The following is a 22312-nucleotide window of genomic DNA, read 5'->3' on the forward strand; positions in this document are numbered from 1 at the left end:
TGTAGGTATAGCTAGATCCAGCTTGGGATGGAGGAGGATGGTTATGCTGTGTCAAAAATAAAGATAGCTTAATGACCTTTTTTTTATCCAGCTAGAAGAAGTGTTTTTGTTCTGGCTGCGATTCTCTGCTCTACACTGGCTGGGTGTTCGGTTCTCCTGTGTCTCATCGTAGAAGTATAGGTAAGTATAGCACGATAGAATCTTGTATGTGTGTGGTTTAACAGTTTCCCATTAACTGTTCATCTCTTTCGTTTCTCGGAATGGCGATAGTGCACAGACACCTCCATGCTAGTCAAGATTGATGCTCCACTGTCATCCCGCTCCTAGAAGCCGACCTGTCAAGTAGTCCATCGGCACTGGTCAAGATCTATCCATCCATCTGGACGGTGGCGTGTGCTTTTTGCTTTGACTTGGACCTGAGGAAGTCCTTAAAAGCCTCATCTTCTTCTTTGCGTTCTTTATATATTTTATACCCCCCTCCCCTCCTCCCCTTGCTCTGACCCAGGAAGTCGTTAAAAGCGTCTATTGCGTTCTTTATGTAGTTTATCCTTCTCCCCTCCCCTCCCCCTTTGCTTTTCTCTCACAGTTCCTAGTAGCCTCTGTCTCGACCCATCTTCGGATGTTGCATCGTTTCACGCGAACGGCTGTTTTTTTACTCAGGCAGCCTCCGGGCGTAAGTCCTGCTTCATCTACAATTTCCCCGAGCCCACGGGTAAAAAGTGCGGCCGAGGTCCCCCATGAATTTGGGGAATGCTTTGCGTAAGTATTTACTTTCTCTTTTTCTGTCTGTGAATTTACATGGATGAGAGTTTCCTTTTTTGGATTTTTCAGCTAACTTTTAAAGATTTTAATAATAAAGACTAGCTGGTCCTTCCTCGCTTCGCTCGGATGAATGAGCCCCTCCGCTTCGCTCCGTGTCATTCAACGGAAACGCGTCGCAAGGGGGTTCCCCCCTTGACCCCCAGATTGGGGGGCAAGCCCCCCAAACCCCCCTGTCAAGCGAGGTTGGATCAATGTTTTGGTATTAGATGCTTATTGTCTGTTTTCAAAAACAAAAGCAAGATCATTGTGCAGTGAGAAGTAGTCTATCATTGGAAATCGCCAAAGTTGGATACTTAACTATCGCCAATTCAAAACCCTAAACAGCTTCGCTTCACGGATTACTGAATGCTAAGCCCTGACCACCCGGACCGCTATACTATTATCTAATCTATCAAAGAGGAGGTCTATATTTGAGAGTATGTTGATGTTGTGCAGTGAAAGATAATGATAAGGTGAAGAAGAACAGGAAATAAAAGGGGAATTATAGGTGAATTGACGAAAAGTGCAAAGGCCGAAGCGTAAAAGCTATCTATAGTTAATTAAAGTACCTCAGTATATACAACATTTCTGGTGTACATGCCTTCTTGACCATCAACCTTTGAATCATCACGGTCCAAGGTGATCAGTACAGAGCGTGGCGTTCTGACCCGCGACAATGCTACATATAGTAGACCATGAGTAAAAACAGGTTTCGGTAGATAAAGGCCAATTGTGTCAAATGTTTGTCCTTGAGCCTTGTTGATCGTCATCGAAAATGCAAGCCGTATAGGGAACTGTGTCCTTTGGAATTCGATGGGACCTTCGCTCTTTTTGGAAGTAAGTGTGATGCGAGGCAATAGGACTGTTTCGCCAACATGTGTACCTGTGGCGATTTCAGCTTCAATGACATTGCGGCGAAAAGACGTGATGATCAAACGTGTTCCGTTGCAAAGGCCTTGTGCGGTATTTAGGTTTCGTAAGAGCATTACAGGACAACCTGGCTTGAGAGTGAGTTTGTGTGGTGGAAGGCCGGAAGGAGAAAGTGAGTTTAAAAGCTCCGTTGGATATGCCAAGGACTCTTCAGGATCGACCATGCTGTCTGCACTGAGAAACTCCTCAGACGTTCCAGGGAATTTTGATTCCAATATTGTCTCGTTGATTGTTGCAACCTCGACATTTTTTGGTGTCAGAATAGCTCGTGACATGAGGAACTCGCGGGAGGGAGAGGTTGTAAGCATATTGCCATATAGAGTGTCAATTAAAGTGAGTAGGTTGTATCCAGGCATTAGCATAGAGTCACGGACTTTAACCCTATCTTCAGTAGCAGGAGCAACTGGCTCTCTGTTTTCACCTATTCGCAATAGATATTCAGCAAAGTCTCGTAATTGTTCAGAGTTGTGGGCGTCGGTGGCTTGCTGTACACGCATATTTGTTTGAAGATGGAAGACTTGCGTGTGGCGCCATATATTGGATCGCTTTAAGCATTGTGCCACAATCTGTGCTCGAGAAGCTCTAGGAATGACTGGAAGAACCTGTACACCAATATACAATCAAAGTCAAGTTGTTAACCCCAATACCCTGCAGATTAATAGAAATGTATGATTACCTGGCGAAAATCACCGCCAAAAACAACTAATTTTCCACCAAAAGGAACATGCTCTAATGCTGGGTCTTCTGATTTCATCAGATCTTGCAAACTTCGATTGACGCATTCAATGAGATCTTTGCTGATCATTGATGCTTCGTCCCATATGATCAAAGTTGCAAGTCTTAGAAGTTGTGCTGTGGCAGATCGTGGTGTAAATGAGCAGTATGTGGTTTGATCAATCTCAAGCGGAATCTTAAATAATGAATGTGCTGTTCTACCGCCTTGCATGAGCAGTGCTGCGGTGCCACTGGTAGCAACTGAAAGAGCAATATCACCACGACGCCTGACATGCTCAAGGAGAGCATTGAACACATATGTTTTGCCTGTGCCACCGGGTCCATCGACAAAGTAAACCTTTGATTCGGTGCGTGGACGTTCCAAAGCTCTGCATACTCCATCAAATACTGCTTGCTGATCGTCATTGAATGCGAGTTCCGGGGCGGGCTGAGCTTGTAAGCTTGTAGCAATGTCTCGTTGTTGACGGATGATCAGTGGTTCCAGCGGTTGTTGGCTGTTTTCAGTTTCCTCAGGAAGAACAAAGCCATCGAATTCCGTAAGGGACCGTGATGCACTTGCCATGATAGATTCAATAGCAAGTAATCCTTGTCCATATATACGGTCGTCTGGTGGCAGAGATTGGTCATTTGCTTCAACTCTTGCAGCTTGCAAAAAGTCTTCACAAAGATGTGTGCGGTAAGCTATCCATAGAGCGTATGGATCTTCAGGCTGACAGTATGTTAGGAGAACAGAAAAAAGCTGTCGTAAAGCTCTGGGAAGTTGGTACGTGGATGCCTGCTCTAAGCAATCCAGCCATTCTTGTTGCCCAGTTAGCAGACCGCGCCTCCTTGCAGCAGCTTGAAATGTCGGCAAGCGCTCGTTTTCAACGGTCTTGAGGTCATTAAAACTTGTTGCACCAGGAACATGGTATAACAATAATCTTAAATGATACTTTTCGACTTGGCTTGGGGAGACAGTGTACATGCGTCCGATGGTGCCACCATGACCGCGTTCACGGATTTTCCAGCGACGTTCTGATTTGACAAAGACGTAATTCTCGGGAAAATCAGGGTATAGTACCGCTCGCCCATCCTCATTTTCAGCATTGTAGTTAAACCAAGCTGTCAATGTAGTTTCATGTGCACGACCAACAACAGCTCCAGGATCATCATCCTCGTTGAAATGCACCAGTTGCTCATCTGGAAGGTGTACGGATAAACGCTGGTGACTTGGGAATTCCTTGTGTAAAGAGCATGAAAAGAGACGCCAGGAGCCTTCGCATGCAGACACGTATCGTGTATCGAGATAGGTGTGAATTTCGTTTATAGGTGGTTCACCGTGTTGGTTGGTTTCGGTTTGCGCACGTTGTTGATGAGTTACAGCTACTGACGCACGGTCGTGACCTTTGTATACGTATTTGTAGACATATTTAATGGAAGCGATCGAGGTGCAGATTTCTACGTTGACATGTGCGTCGTACTTGGTGCATAAAAAGATGTTGTGAGGGACCACCCATTGATTATGCATACGAACACCATTTTTTTCAACAAAATCGGCATCATTACGGCGTCGTTTGTAAACAGGATATCCATTGTCACACGGTCTCATCCGTAAACTGCTTTGGAAAGCGCTTTGAACAGGCACCGTCTTGCATGCATGGCGATCGAGGATGACGGTCACCACAGGGTCCATGCATCATGTGTCTTTCCACTGTTGCGCGTGCGGCTGGGTATTGCTCCGAGTTGGGAAGCTCGGCCGATACAATATCATCCACATCTTCAGGTGTCGTTGGTTTATCATCTCTGGCAAGGATCAAGAGGATATGAGCATGTGGTAGCCCGCGTTTTTGAAATTCGACAGTGTGGACATGTGCAATCACTGTGCCCAGAACCATGTTTTGGGTAAGATCATCCATCAACTGTTTCAATTTCAGTTTGAATACCCGAACACATATATCCGGTCTGTCGGGCGCTGTCTCTCCTGGAAGAAGAGAATCTTGTATTTCGTGCCATCGCGGGTTGCACGTAAATGTAACGAAAAGATCAGGCTTTCCAAAGCGCCGCACGATACTCATGGCATCATGATAGAGCTGTTGCATATGCCGCGGGCCACCGGTGAAAGACGATGGTAAAATCACACGTCTACCGACGTTGGCCATATCATTGTCTCCCAGATTCATGGCATCTACAACACTATTGTACAAATCTGAACGTAGCTTGTCCTGGTTCTGCGTGATGTAGCCAAGGCGTCCGGATTCCATCTTGGCATACATGTCAGTAATAAACTGTTGAAACAGCTTACCGAAGCGATGCAGATCGTGTCCATTGTCGTCGTCACCGTTCTCGCGCACCATCAGGCGATATTTATACCATTCCATCACTGTTATGTGAGCACCATTGTCATTGCGCGCTTCGATGGTCCAACCCTCATCACCTGAAATTGTGTAAGTTAGAATTACGCACTACAGCAGACGATTAGAGCTTAATATTACCTTGAGGAAATATCAATACATAATGCATGGCGTCATAGAAACGATGCTTCTCTGAGATACGCTGCAATTGATTTGACCGAGTTCGCACAACAATGTCGCGGTTCCCAGCCTGGCCGTCATGCGTGTTATCCACAATCAGGATTCCAACTTCATCACCTGTTGGTCTATTATACCGCCTTTGATCCGGGGTACCCTCTGCGCGAATCACCAATGTAACGTTTTCGACATTGTCGTCACGATAGCGATCGGCCATGTTTTGGAAAGCTTGGGCAAAGGGGCAAACACGATGCATCAGCTCCTGCAAAGTGCGCAAAGTATCTGTGTTTACAGGGGCATTCGTGGCATTCTGACGTATTTGCAATTCCATGGAAGGATCATAGACATAGATTTGCGCAAAAGCTGGGGTATCCTCATCTGTGTTAGGGAGCAAAGACCCAATCATATGGTGCATGGTGCCATGGATCCGAAAGTTGTATGCACCACCTCGCAAGTTTGCTACAGTTTGATCAACGCTGGCACCAAGGGACGTAAAACTCAAAGCATTGTTGTATGCACGAATGTTTTTACGAAAATCCTGCGAGGCACGATCATCACCACATAATAGCTCTGCTATCTCTGGTGGAGTTTCACTCAGCGGAGGAAGAGTAACGGACCCTTTGGCACAGCATAGCTGGAATTCAGGTGACGTCTCTGAAGATACTGATACACGCTCTTGCACCCACATACGCGCGTAACAATACGAACACTCACGATCCATTAATCCGAGTGAATGGCGATCAGGAATATGGTTTGCACGGATACGTCCGATGGCGGGATGAAACTGCAAAAGAAAAAGAAACGCGTTATTAGAATTATAGACTGTATAGCCTATACAGGAGGGATTGTTAATTACTTGAGGCTCAGTTGAGATATCAGCTTGCAGATTCCTTGGATTAAGTGGGCAACCACGGAAACTTCTACGTGAATGTCCAAGTTGGCCACAGCTTGCGCACCGAGGAGCCGTCTCTGACTGTTACAAACATGTGTCAATTTTTAGTCACATCACTGTCTATTCGAAAATTATCGCTTACAATCTCATCGCTCGGATTAACACTTTGATCTTGATTAATCTCGGAGACAGGATTTTCAACGCTCGGACTGGCTATTTGATTTTCTTCAACATTTGGATCGACTCTTTGATGGTGCTCAAACAGGAATTGAATTTCATTCTGCTCACGCGCAGCTAAGCGAGCCGGATTCAGTAAGCAATCTCGGTGTCTTCTACTCGAGTGCCCAGTCTGATGGCATGAAGCACAGATTCGAATGCTCATTTGAAGTATATAAGTTGAAAATGACTGGTTGTAGGTAAGCAAAAAAGAAGTGCAGGGATTACTCAAAAGCGCGTAAAGACAGATTCAGGACGCGTGAACAGCACGATGACAACTTCCTTTTTTGTATGCTATAGGTGTCAGCATCAACACCCTGAACCCAATCAGCCACTACTACTACTACTAAATCATAAATAGTATGACAGTGAATGGTAGTAAATAAATATGATCTACAGCAAAGATATAATTCGGTCATTGCTTCATCCATAGAATCCATTGCCTCTCTTATGGTTTATACAAATATTTGATGCGTAATGAGACTCTTTTTCATTTATCGTGGATCCCAGATCCTGAATGACCGCTCAATTTTACACAGATAGAAACTAAAGCACCGCTGTAGAGCCACCTTCCTTTTTTGGATTTTTCAGCTAACTTTTTAAGATTTTAATAGTATAGACTAGCGGTCCTTCCTCGCTTCGCTCGGATGAATGAGCCCCTCCGCTTCGCTCCGTGTCATTCAACGGAAACGCGTCGCAAGGGGGTTCCCCCCTTGACCTCCAAGTGGGGGGCAAGCCCCCCAAACCCCCCTGTCGAGCGAGGTTGGATCAATGTTTTGGTATTAGATGCTTATTGTCTGTTTTCAAAATCAAAAGCAAGATCATTGTGCAGTGAGAAGTAGCCTATCATAGAAAGTCGTCAAAGTTGGATACTTAACTATCTCCAGTTTAAAATGCAATGCGAAAAGAAGCGTTGACAAAGATGATGTAGTGATATTGATAAAAAGAGAATAGGCGTGAAAAAAAGAGAATAGGTGATAATAAAGAGAATAGAAGATAATAAAGAGAATAGAAGATAAAAAAGAGGATAAAAGATAAAGAGAATTAGAGAAGGACTTCATGGAAAACAGCATTTCGGGTGTTTTGGCCTTGCTGACACGCGATACTTGAGTTCTCGGGATCTAACATGATTCTAATAGATGATGGGGTGCGGACGCGTGACATGGCTACATAGAGTAGACCATGCGTGAAAGGAGCTTCAGGTAAGTAGAGGCCAACAGTGTTAAAAGTTTGACCCTGTGCCTTATTGATGGTCATTGCAAATGCCAGGCGAACAGGGAATTGTGTGCGTTTAAATAGAATGGGGGAACGTGTTTGTGAAGGTGTGAGAGTTATGCGAGGGATTAAGACAATGTTGCCGGCATGAGATCCAGTGGCTATTTCAGCTTCAAATACATATCGCTGGAAAGAGCGTACAATCAGCCGTGTCCCATTGCAGAGACCACTTTGGGTGTGCAAGTTTCTCAAAAGCATGACTGGGCAACCGACTTTGAGTTTTAGCAAATGCGGAGGGAGGTCGGATGGATTCATGGAATTGAGCAGCTCTGGTGGGTACGTTATTTGCTCTTCAGGATCATCCACGGTATCTGCGCTCTGGAATTCGTGAACAGTGCCTGGGAAATGGTCGAGTACCAAATTATCAATTGCTGTAACATAGACATTCTTTGGAGTCAAGATAGAGCGACTGATGAGGTAATCGCGATCCACGTGTGATGCGTTCAGGTCGCCGTAAATGGCTTCTATAAGCTCGTACGTGTTGTAATGTGGCATGAGCATCCGATCTGGTAGCCGGACTCTGTCATCAGTGGTTGGCACCTACAGCTCAGCACCATCACCGATGCAAAGTAAATACTGCATAAACTGGCCATGCTCGTTTGTGTCATTGGTGTTGGCAGGTTGTTGGACGCGCATGTTGGTTTCAAGGCGGTGGACGGTGACACTGGGCCAAATTGATGAACGATTTAGATACTACTGTACGATTTGCGAGCGCGATGCATTTGGTATGATATCATAGGAAGGACCTATCAACAGGTTTGATGCAGATACTTTGATGTAAGTACTACCGCTCGATAGTAAAAGGATGCAAAGTAGAAGAGAGGATACAATGTTGTATACCTGGCGAAAGGCAACACCAAAGACCATGATTTCTTATCAAATGGAACATCGGCAAGTGCGGGATCGTCATGTCTCATGAGATCTTGGATACTCCTGTATACATAGTGTAGTGAATACGTTGAAACTTGTATTCAGCGTGTTTGTAGCGATGACGCTTCTCAGATGATGAAGGATTTGAAGTGAGCTTCATATCGTGTTAATGACGGTTATCCTTTGAGTCTTTCCTCAATGCGATACCCGTCTACTCACAATGACATACATTCACTGTAAAGCAAAGTTTCTGACCTGGAGGAGCCACACACCTCGGCGCGTCATAACCATGAGAGAGCAATCTGATTGGATAGAATGAACTGGCTCAAATGCCGCGTAGCATATGTGTTCATTCTACTATGTAACCGCGCATCCGCAGCAATCATGCCACTCTTCTTCCTCTTCGTCAACTTTTCTAAACCAAAGCTATTCAAGGTGAGTGTCATTGGAACGGATTAGAGGATCGGAGAGTGTATGTTTATGGTGGTGAGTGAGAAGAGTGTATGCAACCGGTTGTGAGTATACAGTGATTTCTTTAAGATCCGTTTATCTCACTTTCTTTCTTTTTTGACACAGACTTTCTTTCGTCTTAACCTGGTCCTTCTCCACTCAAAGCACAAATGCAAGAGTAAGTACAGTACAATATGGAAAGTGTGAAGTGTACTTTGAGGTTTTGCATGTGGATGTGATATACGAAAGAAGATATGAACTTCGACGTGTCTAAAGAAGTGTGTGTACAGCATACAGTCGCTAATGTTATCCTCCTTTCTTCTCTGCTACTACTATAGGATTCTGACTTTTTTAAATGGTTGGTTCGGTTTGTTGTTTGCATCCCACCCTTAAACATAAGCAACAACTGTAAGTACGGTAGGGAATGAAATGTGAGGATGAGTTGGAGAGAAGTCGAGTGTCTGTTGGAGGTGCTGATGCCATGACGTGTCAGGAATAGTTGCATATTAAGAACAGCCTGCTCATGATCTTTCTTCTTTTCATTCTACTTCAGGTTTCGCTTTATGCTGGTTGGGTTAACTGTGTCCTGCGGACAAGTAACAGATAGTAGGGGACTCGAACATTGGTAGGTGAGTAGGATGACATGGGTGTTGGGGATGACGCGTCAAAGGTGTGCAGTGTGTACAGCAGCGTGACGGGAAAGGGCTCCTGACCATGACGTATGCAATATGGCAGTCTCTCAAAAAAGTTTCTCTTATTCTTTTTTCAGAATTGGTCATCCCCTTCTTGCTTTTCCTCTCTCTAACTCAAGGCTCTCTTCCTCCAAGCCAAGGATGTCATAATAGTAAGTATCGCTGTGCTTGTGTTTGTCTTTGCGTGTTTGAAAACCAGGAAGATGTCTGCCGTGACATGTCAAAAAGTGTATGCAGCTGCTCATAGATGTTTTCTTTTTGCTAATAGAGGATGGCTCTGCGGTGATCTGTTTGAACTTAAGATTGGCTTAGACCCCATCTCTCTCTGTCTATAACTTTGCTGTAAAACGACAAAACAAATGTAAGTCAGCTTGGGATGGAGAAGGATGGTAATGCCGTGTCAAGAATAAAGATAGCACAGTGGGTGCAGCCCTCTAATGATCTTTTCTTTTTCCAGCTAGAAGAAGTGTTTCTGTCTTGGCTGTGATTCTCTGCTCTACACTGGCTGGGTGTTCGGTTCTCCTGTGTCTCATCGTAGAAGTATAGGTAAGTATAGCACGATAGAATCTTGTGATGGTGGTTTGACAGTTTCCCATAACTGTTCATCTCTTTCGTTTCTCGGAATGGCGCTAGTGCACAGACACCTCCAAGCTGGTCAAGATTGATGCTCCACTGTCATCCCGCTCCTAGAAGCCGACCTGTCAAGTAGTCCATCGGCAGTGGTCAAGATCTATCCATCCATCTGGACGGTGGCGTGTGGTTTTTGCTTTGACTTGGACCTGAGGAAGTCCTTAAAAGCCTCATCTTCTTCTTTGCGTTCTTTACATATTTTATACCCCCCTCCCTCCTCCCCTTGCTCTGACCCAGGAAGTCATTAAAAGCGTCTATTGCGTTTCTAATATAGTTTATCCCCTTCTCCTCCCCCTTTGCTTTTTTCTCGCAGTTCCTAGTAGCCTCTGTCTCGACCCATCTTCGGATGTTGCATCGTTTCACGCGAACGGCTGTTTTTTTACTCAGGCAGCCTCCGGGCGTAAGTCCTGCTTCATTTTCAATTTCCCCGCGCCCACGGGTAAAAAGTGCGGCCGAGGTCCCCCATGAATTTGGGGAATGCTTTTGCGTAAGTATTTACTTTCTCTTTTTCTGTCTGTGAATTTACATGGATGAGAGTTTCCTTTTTTGGATTTTTCAGCTAACTTTTAAAGATTTTAATAATAAAGATACCGAAACACCAAATATTCAACACCTAAACAGGCTGTTATAATTTAAAAAAAGAGACCTCTGCCTTTTCTCGCTGCCACAATTTCTATGAAACGTCGGCATTATGCTCATTGGATTCACGTTAATCGGTTTGCCATGAAGAAGTTTGTAATGGAGCAATCTTTTTTTTTCTTTGTAGGTGACCGTGGGAAGGGATTCTTTGTTCGTGGCGTGAAAATATCTAAAGGGATTAGCGCAAAGTGTTACACAGGGTATATGCAGAATGTTTCTGGAAACGATGTATGCTTTTACCCTTTTTTGTTTGTTTTTCAGCGCCACCACAAATAATTTCACGGTGCACGTTACATTACTTGGTACTTCATGACCGGCTTTTCCTAAACGTTGAAGGATGATGGTAAAGTTGTGCATCGGCGATTTTTATTCTGCTTCCCATTAATATACAAAGTCTTTAAACTGCGAGATCTTCCAATCTAGTGATTAGCAAACAAAAGCCACACACAATGGTGTATACACTTGGTGTTGGTATCTTGTGAGCTTCTTTCTGAAAAAGTGAAGATCCGTTAAAAAAAGAGTGTTTATCAACTTGGAATTTGCCTCGTCAACTTGCCAGCCAGCGCCGCCGCCCGCCTTATCTTCGTTGATCACATATACGCACTACACACATTGTTCTCCTTCCTCTTAATATTTCACAAGAAAGCCCGTCAATCGTCATATATATAACTTGCTCTCACCACCAGACGATTTTTACAGAACACCAAATTATTTGTGCTCAGCAGTGAGCCAGAAAAGTCGCACCTAGTGGAAAGAGAAGGCTCATTTCTGCACCATTTTCATAGCGGTTTTGATAAACTCGGCGATATATTCAGACTTTCGGATAAGCTCGTGTATTTTAATCGCATTACGATACCTTGGTAAAGGAAAGATTAATTATATTTTCAATATAATAGTGGTTGTCAAGGACTTACCATTCTTTTTCAGACACCTGTCCCTTCTTGCCTTGTCGTCGAGGTGCAGCAACCACCTGCTCACGTAGCGCCTGCATCAATGTATCAAATGATTCGATTCCAGACGTCGATCGATCGTAAACGTTCCATATATCATGTTCTTTCTTCGGTACTGCATCATCTGGGGAATAAGGTAAGAAGAACAGGTTCTCTGTATTCCCGACTCCTTCAAAAGCTGGTAGCACCTTTCCCAATGAAACAAGTCCTTTTTAATTGTCGAGAAACCAAAAGGATTGTGTCAGTGATCATTTCTTGCTTGCTTTGGTGAGAGATATCAAAGAATATGATCGTTACCTGAAGTTTTGAGTTTGGAATCCGAAAATGTTTCATGAAGGATCAGTTGCATATCCTCATATTTTCGCCACTGGAATTCCCAATCTCGGCATTTGTTGCATGCAAACACTATGATAGTGGTCAGTAGCTGAATCCACCTTGTTTGTATACGCAGCTTTTACACGGGTAAGCACTAGGCTTATACTTTACCAATGTCGGCGTAATAACTTGTATCCACCTGCGTCTGACCAAAGTTGGCCGGAGGGATCAATGGAAAATCCGGGATATTGAACTTCATCATTTCGGCTCTTCTTAGCAGTTTGATTATGGCCGTGTCGATCTCGGTCCCCTCAGAAACTACAATGACAACATTGCATACGGATAGCATAAACACTAAATTATAAAGTGACTGAAAAAACCCATCATCCAGATGAGTACACATAGACATAAAGTAAGAAGTTTAGTTTGTCGATGCAAAATTCTACCTCAACTTCAAGCCAAACTTCTGGGTGTAAACCTTCGGTTGAACCAGTTCGTAATGTTTCATCAAGTATTGACGCGCTTAACAATGGCTATTTATCATCATCGAGTCAGCCAAATACCATCATATCATATTTTGGTTACCCCCACCTCCTGTTGACAATATTACCTCAGTATCTAGCAGCACTGTATGCTCAGGAGATACCAAAATATCAATTCCAGAAGTCTGATGTCGGTTGTACGCCACTGCTTCAGGAGTTTCGGCAGGAAACGTCTAGATAAGTTTTATTTTGTCAGTAACCCATTAATTAAATCCCTCTCTCGTAATAAATCTTTGTATTTCATGTACATTTGATGAGTCCTCCATAAACCATGACAAGACCGTGGATTTTCCAACGCCTTGTTGACCAACGACGCCAACTACAAAATGTCCGGGAGCTTCCCCTAGGAGCTAGATGAAAAAAAAGAAAACCACCATGAGCATTCATGTCGTCTACCTTTAAATTTTTTTCTACCTTCCCAACGGATAGAAGGAATAAAAAAAGTAGACGCTCTGTAATTATTACTGCTAACCATACCTTGTGTGCAACCTCTGAAGGAAGTTTAGTTTGCTTTCCAAAGAACGGCACTGTTCCTGTCGCCTTGGCAGTCTCTGACTGTGTTGTCGCTGTTGCTGCACCTGGAAGCACAGTACCAGCAACTACTCCGGGTGTACTTGGAACTGGAGCACTGCTAGGCTTGGGTGCCAATCGAATCGTGTTGTCGATCTCTACTTGACGTACAGTCGTTGCAGTTGCTACATGGCGTGCTTGCCGTTGCTGTTGTGGCGGTGCTGCTGCTGCTGCTGCTGTTGTTGTTGTCGATTCACTGGATTCGGCCCGATCGCGCCGTTCAAGAATGACTGGCGCCTGTAGAAACGGCTTTGAAGAAGGATCACCTTGTTGCTGCTTGGGGTTTTTAATGAAAATGCTTCGTTTACAAACGTGTCGATTTAAGTTACAATGAGCTCGTTTGAGGACTCAAGTGGGCTGTGGGTACCTTATTGCGGCGATCTTTGCGTTTGGATGACCCCATTACAAGTAAAAAACAGTACTTGAGACAATGATGGTCAACCCCGACATTATATTATAGTCGCGCATATCTAGAAACCTACTACCCTTGTATGAGCAAAAACGGCGATACTAAATCTCTGATATGGATATCAATGGTGCAGCGGTGCCAATGCCATTCAAAAAAATACAAGCACTGATAAGTAGCCCAGGATAGGTTTGTCGCAAAGATTGATTATTAGTAACGATCAGGTTACGTTAGCTGTAAAACCATCTTGATAGATTATCTCAAAATGTGTTGCAGAAAGCTTAGAGTATGCAGTATACGGGTATCTCATAAAAAGGGTAATTATGAATTGAGGTCGTCGGGTAGTGCTCCACAAGTATTTCAAAGACATAACCAAACTGGGATTGACAGCAAAGGCTTAGCTGAACGAGTATATCAGCTCATAATCTGGACATCGAACTAGCTCAAGAACTTAGAATTTGTACAAAACAACGTTAGGTCTGTTGATTATGAGAAAATGAGAAAAAGTATCGGCGCATAGTCTATTTTATTAGTATCATGTAGAATCTCGCGGTGGGCTGTCAATTGTTCAGCTAGGGCTAAATGGCTTGTATACAATAATACGAAAGCTCTATGAATTCGGTTTGCTTATACATCATGAAGACATCAAAGAACAGCCTGCTGATGTCATGATATAGTTACTGTTAGTGCTGCTGGTAAGATCATTATTGTTAGGGTGTTGTCCGCTGCTCATTCTATTTAATAGTACACATTTTCGCCTTAATTGCTGCTGGAAAGATTGATCAACAAACTGATCAGCCCTACCAAAAGTTCAGTTTCAAGCCAAACGAAATGACGAAGATACAGCAATCGCTCGCTAAACCGATCACATCACCAAAGGATCAGCTTGTTTTTTTATAAAAATAAAATCTGTTCACCTGTGCCACACCTAATCGGTAGATTGGTACATGTATAAACTTAAGTTACTAGGCATAATTGGCAAAATCGGTCATAGCGATAACCCCAACTCTACAGCCATCATACATACCCTTCCAGCAAATTCTGTAAATATTTTGCATGCCGATTAGATTTCGGCAGAACCGAGAATATCAGCTTAGCAAGCGGGTACTGTATGAAGCAGATCATCATCGCCTAGAGTAAGTAAGTAAGTTTGCGGTGTCCTTTACATGACGGATTCCGAGTTTGTAGAATGGAAACTTACACACCATATCTATCATCCCATCTGTATATACAAAGTTGTGAAACAGGAAGTAATCCATAATCGTTTGACGTATGTAGACTCTATTATCGCCCAGTTTTCATATTGGGAGTTTGACCCCTTTTACAGAATGCTTACACAGAGGTTGTCGAGCATGGACCTAGGACTCATTGACGTTTTTTCAAATCTGTCGTACTGACGGTAAGAAGCAATTGCTGTCCTCTTTTCTACCAATTTGTTTAAAGTATCTATGGCTCGTATTCGCTCTACATGGCTCAGCTTCTTTTTTAGGCCGTGAGGGATATTTTCCATACCCACTGCATCATCATGAAGGGTTAATAGAAAACTCAGACCAGTTTCTATTAAGTCTGTTTCAAATGCATAAACTTTACTTTTGAGTATGTAATAAACTTTCTTTTTCTCGCAAAGATCCGATTGCTCGTCACCATCATCATCGAAGTTACACAGTATATAATGTTTGCTGGACTTGAAACCCGCGTCTTCTCTTTTCTTTTGTCTAGACACCATCATGAAGTTAGTTCACATTGGTAAGTAAGAAACTCCATTCAGCTACAGCAGTATACTATTTGATTCTTCAGTGACATTTTCAACTTTTTTTTTATAAAGTCATTGCCAAGTTCAAGCCTGAAATCAGTGAGGCAACGCGTCAACAAGCTTGTGACGAAGTGTTGAAGCTCAAGGACCAGATTCCCAACATCTTGTCGTGCACTGCTGGCAAGACTTTCACTGAACGTAGTCAGGGTTACGAATGGGGTAAGTGGTTGTTGAAGTTAGAGTACAGCAGGGGAAGGCCCATGTACGTACATATGAAAGAAATCATGTAAGACTCACCATATACTACTTTCTAGGTTGGGTCGTTGAACTCGAGAAGAAGGAGGTAATAATACTAGCACCCATCTAATCTTTTGACACATGAACATAACGCAATGACTGTATTGACTGTCGTGCAATAGGACCTTCCCATCTATGCTGAGCACGCCGCCCATCAAGCATTCTTGCAAAGGTACAAGCCTACCTTTGAGGATTTGATTGCCCTCGATTACATGTGCTAAACGGCGGTTTTTGTCCCATTTATGCAATAAACGAACAAGTTTTTTCTGGAACAAGGGGCAAACTTGGAATTGTACATGACTTTTTGGCTTGCTTTTTTTATCAAAAAAAGGTAGAGAAAGAGACAGAGTGGATCATATTGAATGTTTGATCCCAAGGTTAGAGTCACCAAGTGTTTGTACCGCGTTCTCTAATATGTCGGATATAAGGGAATAGTGGGAAGTGATACGATTCAAGCTGAATGTACCGAAGAATTGGGTTATTAGATTCACAAAAAGTCGCTCTGAAGGCCCCATGTGGTTCGATACGTAATATAACGATTGTCGTTCCTGAAAGTACGGCAAAGTCGAGTGAGTGCTTGGTAACTAACATTAGGGTGTTCGATAGGATGTGTAGGATTGTTAAAAACAAACTCAAGGACGTGTGTATTATTGCATCGCGTACTACGAAAAGTCACCGTTTCTCTGAAACAGCTGGTCTATTACACACTGTCTATCTGGTAGGTATCATAGAGGTTGTCAACTTTAATTCAAACACCGAAACGTGATATTCAAGCTGGTCAGTCACGCGCGACGCGTTCACTTGAATATAGTTTTTTGGTCGTCGTGCACGCGCTTCGTGTCTCCTTTGAATTCTCCACCGCGCCATAAGCTATCAAATACGCATAACACCCTACACGGACAGAAAAAAAAAGATCTGAATAATGACTGAAGACATCAAAATGGAAGAAGCCACTGTCGATTCACTCGACATTACCAAGAATGCCATGGTAGATGATTCGACAACTACAGCAACAGCAACAGCAACTTCTGAACAACTACCAACACGACGCGCTCCGACTCCTGCTTCAGAGAAAGAACGTGAAAAGCAAGAATGGATCAAGAAAATGAGACTCAAGTTTTGCATTCGACCCGAATTTGAAATTACCAAAAACATGATTTATGCTGATGGAACCCTCAATCAAGAGTAAGTTTTCTACTTTTTAACATACTTGCCCTCTCGTTTTGTTTGGTATTGCTAATAATTGATATTTTTTGTAGCTACTTTCGCCCACCCAAGGGTGTCAAAGAGGAGGCACGAAAGTGGACAGAAGTCGAAAAGGAACTGCTTATCAAGGGTATTGAAAAGCATGGCATCGGTAGCTTTGGTGATATATCAAAGGAATCACTTCCAAAATGGGTGAGTCATCGATTGCTTAACACATATTCACGCGTCGGTGTAAGTGATCTTGAGTGCTGACATGCTTCTTTTTCTCCCTATATATAACATTATAGTCGACCAACGATTTGCGTATCAAGTGTATTCGCCTGATCGGTCGACAGAACTTACAGATGTACAAGGGATGGAAGGGCAATGCAGACGATATTGCACGAGAGTATCGTCGTAACAAAGAAATTGGGCTCAAGTATGGCACATGGAAGCAAGGTGTACTTGTGTATGACGACGAAGGTTTAGTCGAGAAAGCGTTGCTGGAACAGAAGAACAAGGATAACGAGGACGACGAGGATGTGGATATGGAATAATAGGGTTAAAAAAGACCTCAAATTGTATAAATTATGTACCTGAATTACTGTACGCACACACACATACACACACACACACACACTATATCTGCATCATTACTTGTAAATAAACTATTACTACCGCTACTACACAGCATCACTGCCATGCATGCATCATCAATGTCATTGGGAGGTCCGCCCTATTGGTAGGATCTATCAAGTACCTAAAAACAAGATCAGCAGTCACATTTTTTCCAAAGTTTCGTGGAAATGAATCATGATCGGCAGTGGAGCTCGCGTTCTCGAGTAGCTCTCTTCTCCCACCGCACTTTTCCGCCAGAGAAAACGAAATTAACTTTTTGACAATGTCGCAGAAAATTGGTGCGTAAATAAAAAAAGACATAACACTCTCCTTTGGACATTCCAATGAAAGACTAACTTGTGCTTCTTCTATTACTGTATGCTTATATAAAATAGCTATTTTGTCCGTGTATGACAAGACCGGTTTGGTCGACTTTGCCAAGGATTTGCACGCTCAAAACGTCCGTTTGCTCGGCTCTGGAGGCACAGCCAAGCTTATCCGCAATGCCGGTATTCCTATCGGGTAAATAGGCCATTGTTTTTGGAACAAGAGGACGTTGGTATCGCAAACATGTTTTTGTGGGATATTTATGCAATTTCCAAAAAGTGACGTTTCGGATATCACCAAGGCCCCCGAGATGTTGGGCGGTCGTGTCAAGACCCTTCACCCTGCTGTTCACGGCGGTAAGTAAAGAAGCAAATTTGTGGGGGTTTGGAGGTGTGTGTATGTATGCTGACTTGTTTGCGGCGCTGTTTGTAAGGTATCTTGGCCCGCAACATCGAAAGTGATGACAAGGACCTGGCCGAACAATCAATCGAGAAGATCGACATTGTCGTCTGCAACCTTTATCCCTTCAAGGAGACCGTCGCTAAGCCTGATGTGACCGTCCCCCAGGCCGTCGAGGAAATTGATATTGGTAAGTACAATAGGGGGGGGGTAGCATTCACATCAAAGAAGTTCTGTTATCCCCATAGGAACATGTCATTGCTGTCAAGGGGTTGACAATAAATTGGGGTTACTACGACCACTTAAAACTTCGTGTACCTGTGTCTTCTTTAGGTGGTGTCACTTTGCTCCGTGCTGCTGCTAAGAACCACGCCCGTGTCTCAATCGTCTCGGACCCCTCCGACTACAGCAAGGTCATTGAGGAGTTGAAGGGTGGCGATGTCACCCAAGAGACCCGCAACATGCTCGCCTTGAAGGCCTTCCACCACACTGCTGACTATGACGATGCCATCTCCAACTATTTCCGCAAGGAGTACGCTCAGAACACTGCCATGCTGCCTCTGCGTTACGGTGCCAACCCCCACCAGAAGCCCGCCCAGATCTACGTCAAGGAAGGCAAGCTTCCTGTGACCCCTCTCTCCGGCTCGCCTGGCTACATTAACTTTTTGGATGCCTTGAACTCGTGGGCTCTTGTCAAGGAGCTCAAGGAAGCCACCAACACACCTGCTGCTGCTTCGTTCAAGCACGTTTCTCCCGCTGGTGCTGCCATTGGCGTGCCTCTCTCGGATGTCGAAAAGAAGGTCTACCAGGTCGATGACCTCAAGGTCCCTCTTACCCCTCTTGCCACTGCCTACGCCCGTGCTCGTGGTGCCGACCGCATGTCGTCGTTCGGTGACTTCATTGCCTTGTCCGACAAGGTTGATGTTGCCACTGCCAAGATCATCTCGCGTGAAGTCTCGGATGGTGTTATTGCTCCCGACTACGAGCCCGAGGCTCTTGAGATCCTCAAGGCCAAGAAGGGTGGCAAGTACGTTGTCTTGAAGATGGACCCCTCGTACGAGCCCGAGGAGCAGGAAGTCCGCCAGGTGTATGGTCTGTACATGGAGCAGAAGCGCAACAACATCAAGATCGATGCTTCGCTGTTCAACAACGTGGTCAGCAAGAACAAGGACTTGCCCGAGTCTGCCTTGCGTGACTTGATTGTTGCCACGATCGCACTCAAGTACACCCAGTCCAACTCGGTCTGCTATGCCAAGAACGGTATGGTCATTGGTCTCGGTGCTGGTCAGCAATCCCGAATTCACTGCACGCGTCTTGCTGGTGACAAGGCTGACAACTGGTGGCTGCGCCATCACCCCAAGGTCTTGGGCTTCAATTTTAAGAAGGGTTGCAAGCGTGCCGACAAGTCGAACGCTATCGATCTCTACGTCATTGACCAGGTTGGCGAGGGTGAGGAACGCGCTCAATGGGAGGCCAGCTTCGAGACTGTGCCCGAGCCTCTTACTGCCCAAGAGCGCAAGGAATGGATGGCTCAGCTGAATGACACCGTTGTCTCTTCCGACGCTTTCTTCCCCTTCTCGGACAATATCTACCGCGCCCACCGCTCCGGTGTCAAGTATGTTGCCGCCGCCTCTGGCTCCGTCCAAGATGAAGCCGTCATTGCCGCTGCTGATGCCAACAACATGGTCCTCGCCCATACCTCTTTGCGTCTTTTCCATCATTAAAAAAGTTTAAGTTCATTTGCATTGTCATTTCTCTCTCTTTTCGTCTACCTTTAAAAATTAAATAAAAGCACTGTGAAGCCAAAAAAAACATATCCGAAAACGTGGGTTTCCTGTTTCTATGGTTACGTCATGGCAGCAGAACGAGAGAACTAAACCACACGTAAAAAAGAGTGGCGGTCTGCCTTTTTTATTTTCCAGTGTTTTTTTCCTTTTGTTACAAACCTTTTCCGGATCGATCATCATGGGACAAGCAGAATCACATCTCGAAGACATGGTCAATTCGACCAACTGTACGTGATCTGTTCTCTCTTCACTCTTTTTGTTGTTGCTACTGCTGCTATTGCTATATACGTGTTATAAACTTTCTTATTTGTAAACCCTGCATAACCGGGCCCTTGCATAGTTTCCGCCGAGGAGATACAGCGTCTGTACAAACGCTTCATGAAGCTCGACAAAGACAACTCGGGCTCGATCGACAAGGATGAATTCTTGTCTATTCCACAGATCGCAAACAATCCTCTGGCGTCTCGTATGATTGCCATCTTTGACGAAGACGGAGGCGGCGACGTTGATTTCCACGAGTTTATCAAGGGATTGAGTGCCTTTAGTGCACGAGGTCAAAAGCGCGAAAAACTTGAGTGTAATGTATTATTCTTCCTTTATTAGATCGTTTCGCCCCTTTCATTTCGCGCGTATCTCTAAATTACGATACCGCGGCCCATACGTCTATCTCTTCACAAAAACAATAGTTGCGTTCAAGGTGTACGACATGGATCGAGACGGATACATTTCAAACGGAGAGTTGTTCTTGGTGCTCAAGATGATGGTTGGCAGCAATCTCAAGGATAACCAGCTGCAGCAAATTGTGGACAAGACGATTATGGAGGCAGACAAGGACATGGACGGCAAGCTCAGCTTTGACGAATTCATCATCATGGTCGAGAATACCGATGTTGCAAAGCAAATGACCCTCGAAAGCTTTTGAGTCAACCCTCTCTCTCCGCCACGTTGTTATTACCCACATGTCTCCCTTTCTCCTCTCAGCCTAACCCAGCACATTCTCCTCCATATCAGCGCACGATACGTACATGCATATACATTATGCGTTTATACATACGAGGTTACTTTCCTCTCTCCCCGTCGTATATAGTATATTATTTAATAACTTCTTCTTTTGTTGTGTCAATACACTTTTTATCTACTGTCATTTTGCGTGCCATGTGTGTAACCCACTTGTACCACCTCTCTGTAAGAGTACGATGATAACAACTCAGTTTATTATGTTTGGGTAATGGATATCCTTAAACAGGATTTTTCCTCATTTTAGGCGGCTTCTTTTTTCAATTTGGCGCTGGGTTTAACGTTGAAAATAAGACTTTACATGTCGTCTCCATCCTCGACAGTATGCTGCAGTAACTAGGTACTGTATGTTGACTGGATAGTTCGAGATGGTTGAAAGGACTACTTGTAGTTAAAATCTCTCGCTTGACACAAGCCTTTAGTTTTGGCCAAAATTCTTCTATCATATCGGGTTCAACACTGCTGAGTATCGATGTAGATATAGTATACGGAACCCACAACTTTCCACGACGTCCTTGGTAATACTACTATAATGAATGCTGGCATTATCCATTATCATATAAACGCTCGTCCAAACATATAAGGGTTTTCATGATTTGTCAATTGACAAAATGCGGTGCTCGTGACCCAACTTCATTGACCAAACGTTCTTCGCCATCTTGCAGTTTCCGCTTCTTTGATGTAGAAACTGCTTAAAGCTTTTTCAGCGAAATATTTACAATCCCTTTCGCTGCAATGACACCCAATACTGAAATGTTCACACCTCGGTTGTTGAAAACCACTTCTTTGGAAGTAGGCTATTTTTTGACTGACCAGTTGTTCTTCGCTAATGTAATCATATCCTGCTTCGTCGATAGTCCTTTCTGGAACTCAAAGCATGCGACGAGAAGCTTGAGCAGCATTTAAAGCTACATTTTGTATGAGACCAATAAGTTCAATGGTCTGCAGGTCTGTATATCGCTTTTTGGACATATAAAGTATGGCTTCTAAGTAACCTAAACGGCACTATTATGAGCTGATAATTTAATCATCTAACAACACATACCTCTTGATTTTACTACTGCTTTTTTGGGTTTGTTACTACGAGGCCATCTACGTGTTTCGTTTTGCTAGTGTTTGAAATAATTTAGCTTTTTGTCGCTGAGGAATATCGGCTACATCGATTCCTATTTCATAAACTTCATGTTGAAACATATGTCGATATTTTATATACTGTTAATCAAATACTTTTTAAAATGTATTTTTAACATATATATGATACTTTTACCTTTTCTGAATTACTGTATTCGGTTATTTTGTCACTGATAACTAAGCATACACTGTCTTTTCCTACATCAAACTCAGTATTCATGATACGATATGGATCCTCTGGTTCAATGGTTTCTTCCATAATTTCATCAACTTCTAGCTTACAGCTCTCTTCAATATCGTCTTCGCTGGCATATAGTAACTCTAATTCTTCGATATCCATTTCTTAGTTTTCATACCCTCAAAGCTTGGGCGCATAAT

At 43.8% G+C, this 22312-nt stretch overlaps 5 protein-coding genes across 5 annotated transcripts; 4 read left to right on the plus strand and 1 right to left on the minus strand.

Annotated features, from left to right (window-relative positions):
- Positions 1-10986: 10986 nt before the first annotated feature.
- BDB00DRAFT_920999 (uncharacterized protein) lies at positions 10987-12791 on the minus strand (the record flags this gene model as incomplete). Its single annotated transcript, XM_053128749.1, has 7 exons — positions 10987-11493; positions 11552-11795; positions 11885-11992; positions 12074-12203; positions 12355-12435; positions 12513-12569; positions 12726-12791. Coding segments are annotated over 7 exons (780 nt in total), but the record flags the coding sequence as incomplete, so codon positions are not given.
- Positions 12792-15049: 2258 nt separating this feature from the next.
- On the plus strand, positions 15050-15766 carry BDB00DRAFT_804841 (stress responsive A/B barrel domain-containing protein). The gene is made up of 4 exons (XM_053122139.1): positions 15050-15166; positions 15246-15392; positions 15488-15516; positions 15593-15766. Exons 1-4 carry the CDS (start codon positions 15148-15150, stop codon positions 15689-15691), a joined length of 294 nt encoding a protein of 97 aa, XP_052983763.1. The 5' UTR covers positions 15050-15147; the 3' UTR covers positions 15692-15766.
- A 689-nt stretch (positions 15767-16455) lies between these two features.
- Positions 16456-17212, plus strand: BDB00DRAFT_756460 (uncharacterized protein; the record flags this gene model as incomplete). Its single annotated transcript, XM_053118910.1, has 3 exons — positions 16456-16655; positions 16730-16868; positions 16964-17212. 3 exons carry the CDS (start codon positions 16456-16458, stop codon positions 17210-17212), a joined length of 588 nt encoding a protein of 195 aa, XP_052983764.1.
- A 344-nt stretch (positions 17213-17556) lies between these two features.
- Positions 17557-19723, plus strand: BDB00DRAFT_784824 (phosphoribosylaminoimidazolecarboxamide formyltransferase/IMP cyclohydrolase; the record flags this gene model as incomplete). The annotated part of the gene is made up of 5 exons (XM_053120493.1): positions 17557-17572; positions 17669-17795; positions 17880-17956; positions 18034-18189; positions 18333-19723. 5 exons carry the CDS (start codon positions 17557-17559, stop codon positions 19721-19723), a joined length of 1767 nt encoding a protein of 588 aa, XP_052983765.1.
- An 80-nt stretch (positions 19724-19803) lies between these two features.
- BDB00DRAFT_804850 (uncharacterized protein) lies at positions 19804-20982 on the plus strand. The gene is made up of 3 exons (XM_053122140.1): positions 19804-20013; positions 20127-20363; positions 20473-20982. The coding sequence occupies exons 1-3, from the start codon at positions 19842-19844 to the stop codon at positions 20706-20708; spliced, it is 645 nt and encodes a 214-aa protein (XP_052983766.1). The 5' UTR covers positions 19804-19841; the 3' UTR covers positions 20709-20982.
- Positions 20983-22312: the final 1330 nt, after the last annotated feature.

Source organism: Zychaea mexicana (assembly GCF_025766255.1).
Source record: "Zychaea mexicana strain RSA 1403 chromosome Unknown BDB00scaffold_9, whole genome shotgun sequence".
In the NCBI taxonomy this organism is placed as follows: Eukaryota; Fungi; Mucoromycota; class Mucoromycetes; order Mucorales; family Lichtheimiaceae; genus Zychaea; species Zychaea mexicana.

Coding starts and splice junctions, on each gene's coding strand:
- BDB00DRAFT_804841 (XM_053122139.1), top strand. Junction 15,393..15,487: donor TAGTCAGGGTTACGAATGGG/GTAAGTGGTTGT, acceptor ACTACTTTCTAG/GTTGGGTCGTTGAACTCGAG. Junction 15,517..15,592: donor TTGAACTCGAGAAGAAGGAG/GTAATAATACTA, acceptor GTCGTGCAATAG/GACCTTCCCATCTATGCTGA.
- BDB00DRAFT_804850 (XM_053122140.1), top strand. CDS start 19,842: ATGGTTACGTCATGGCAGCAGAACGAGAGAACTAAACCACACGTAAAA. Junction 20,014..20,126: donor CATGGTCAATTCGACCAACT/GTACGTGATCTG, acceptor GCCCTTGCATAG/TTTCCGCCGAGGAGATACAG. Junction 20,364..20,472: donor AAAGCGCGAAAAACTTGAGT/GTAATGTATTAT, acceptor CAAAAACAATAG/TTGCGTTCAAGGTGTACGAC.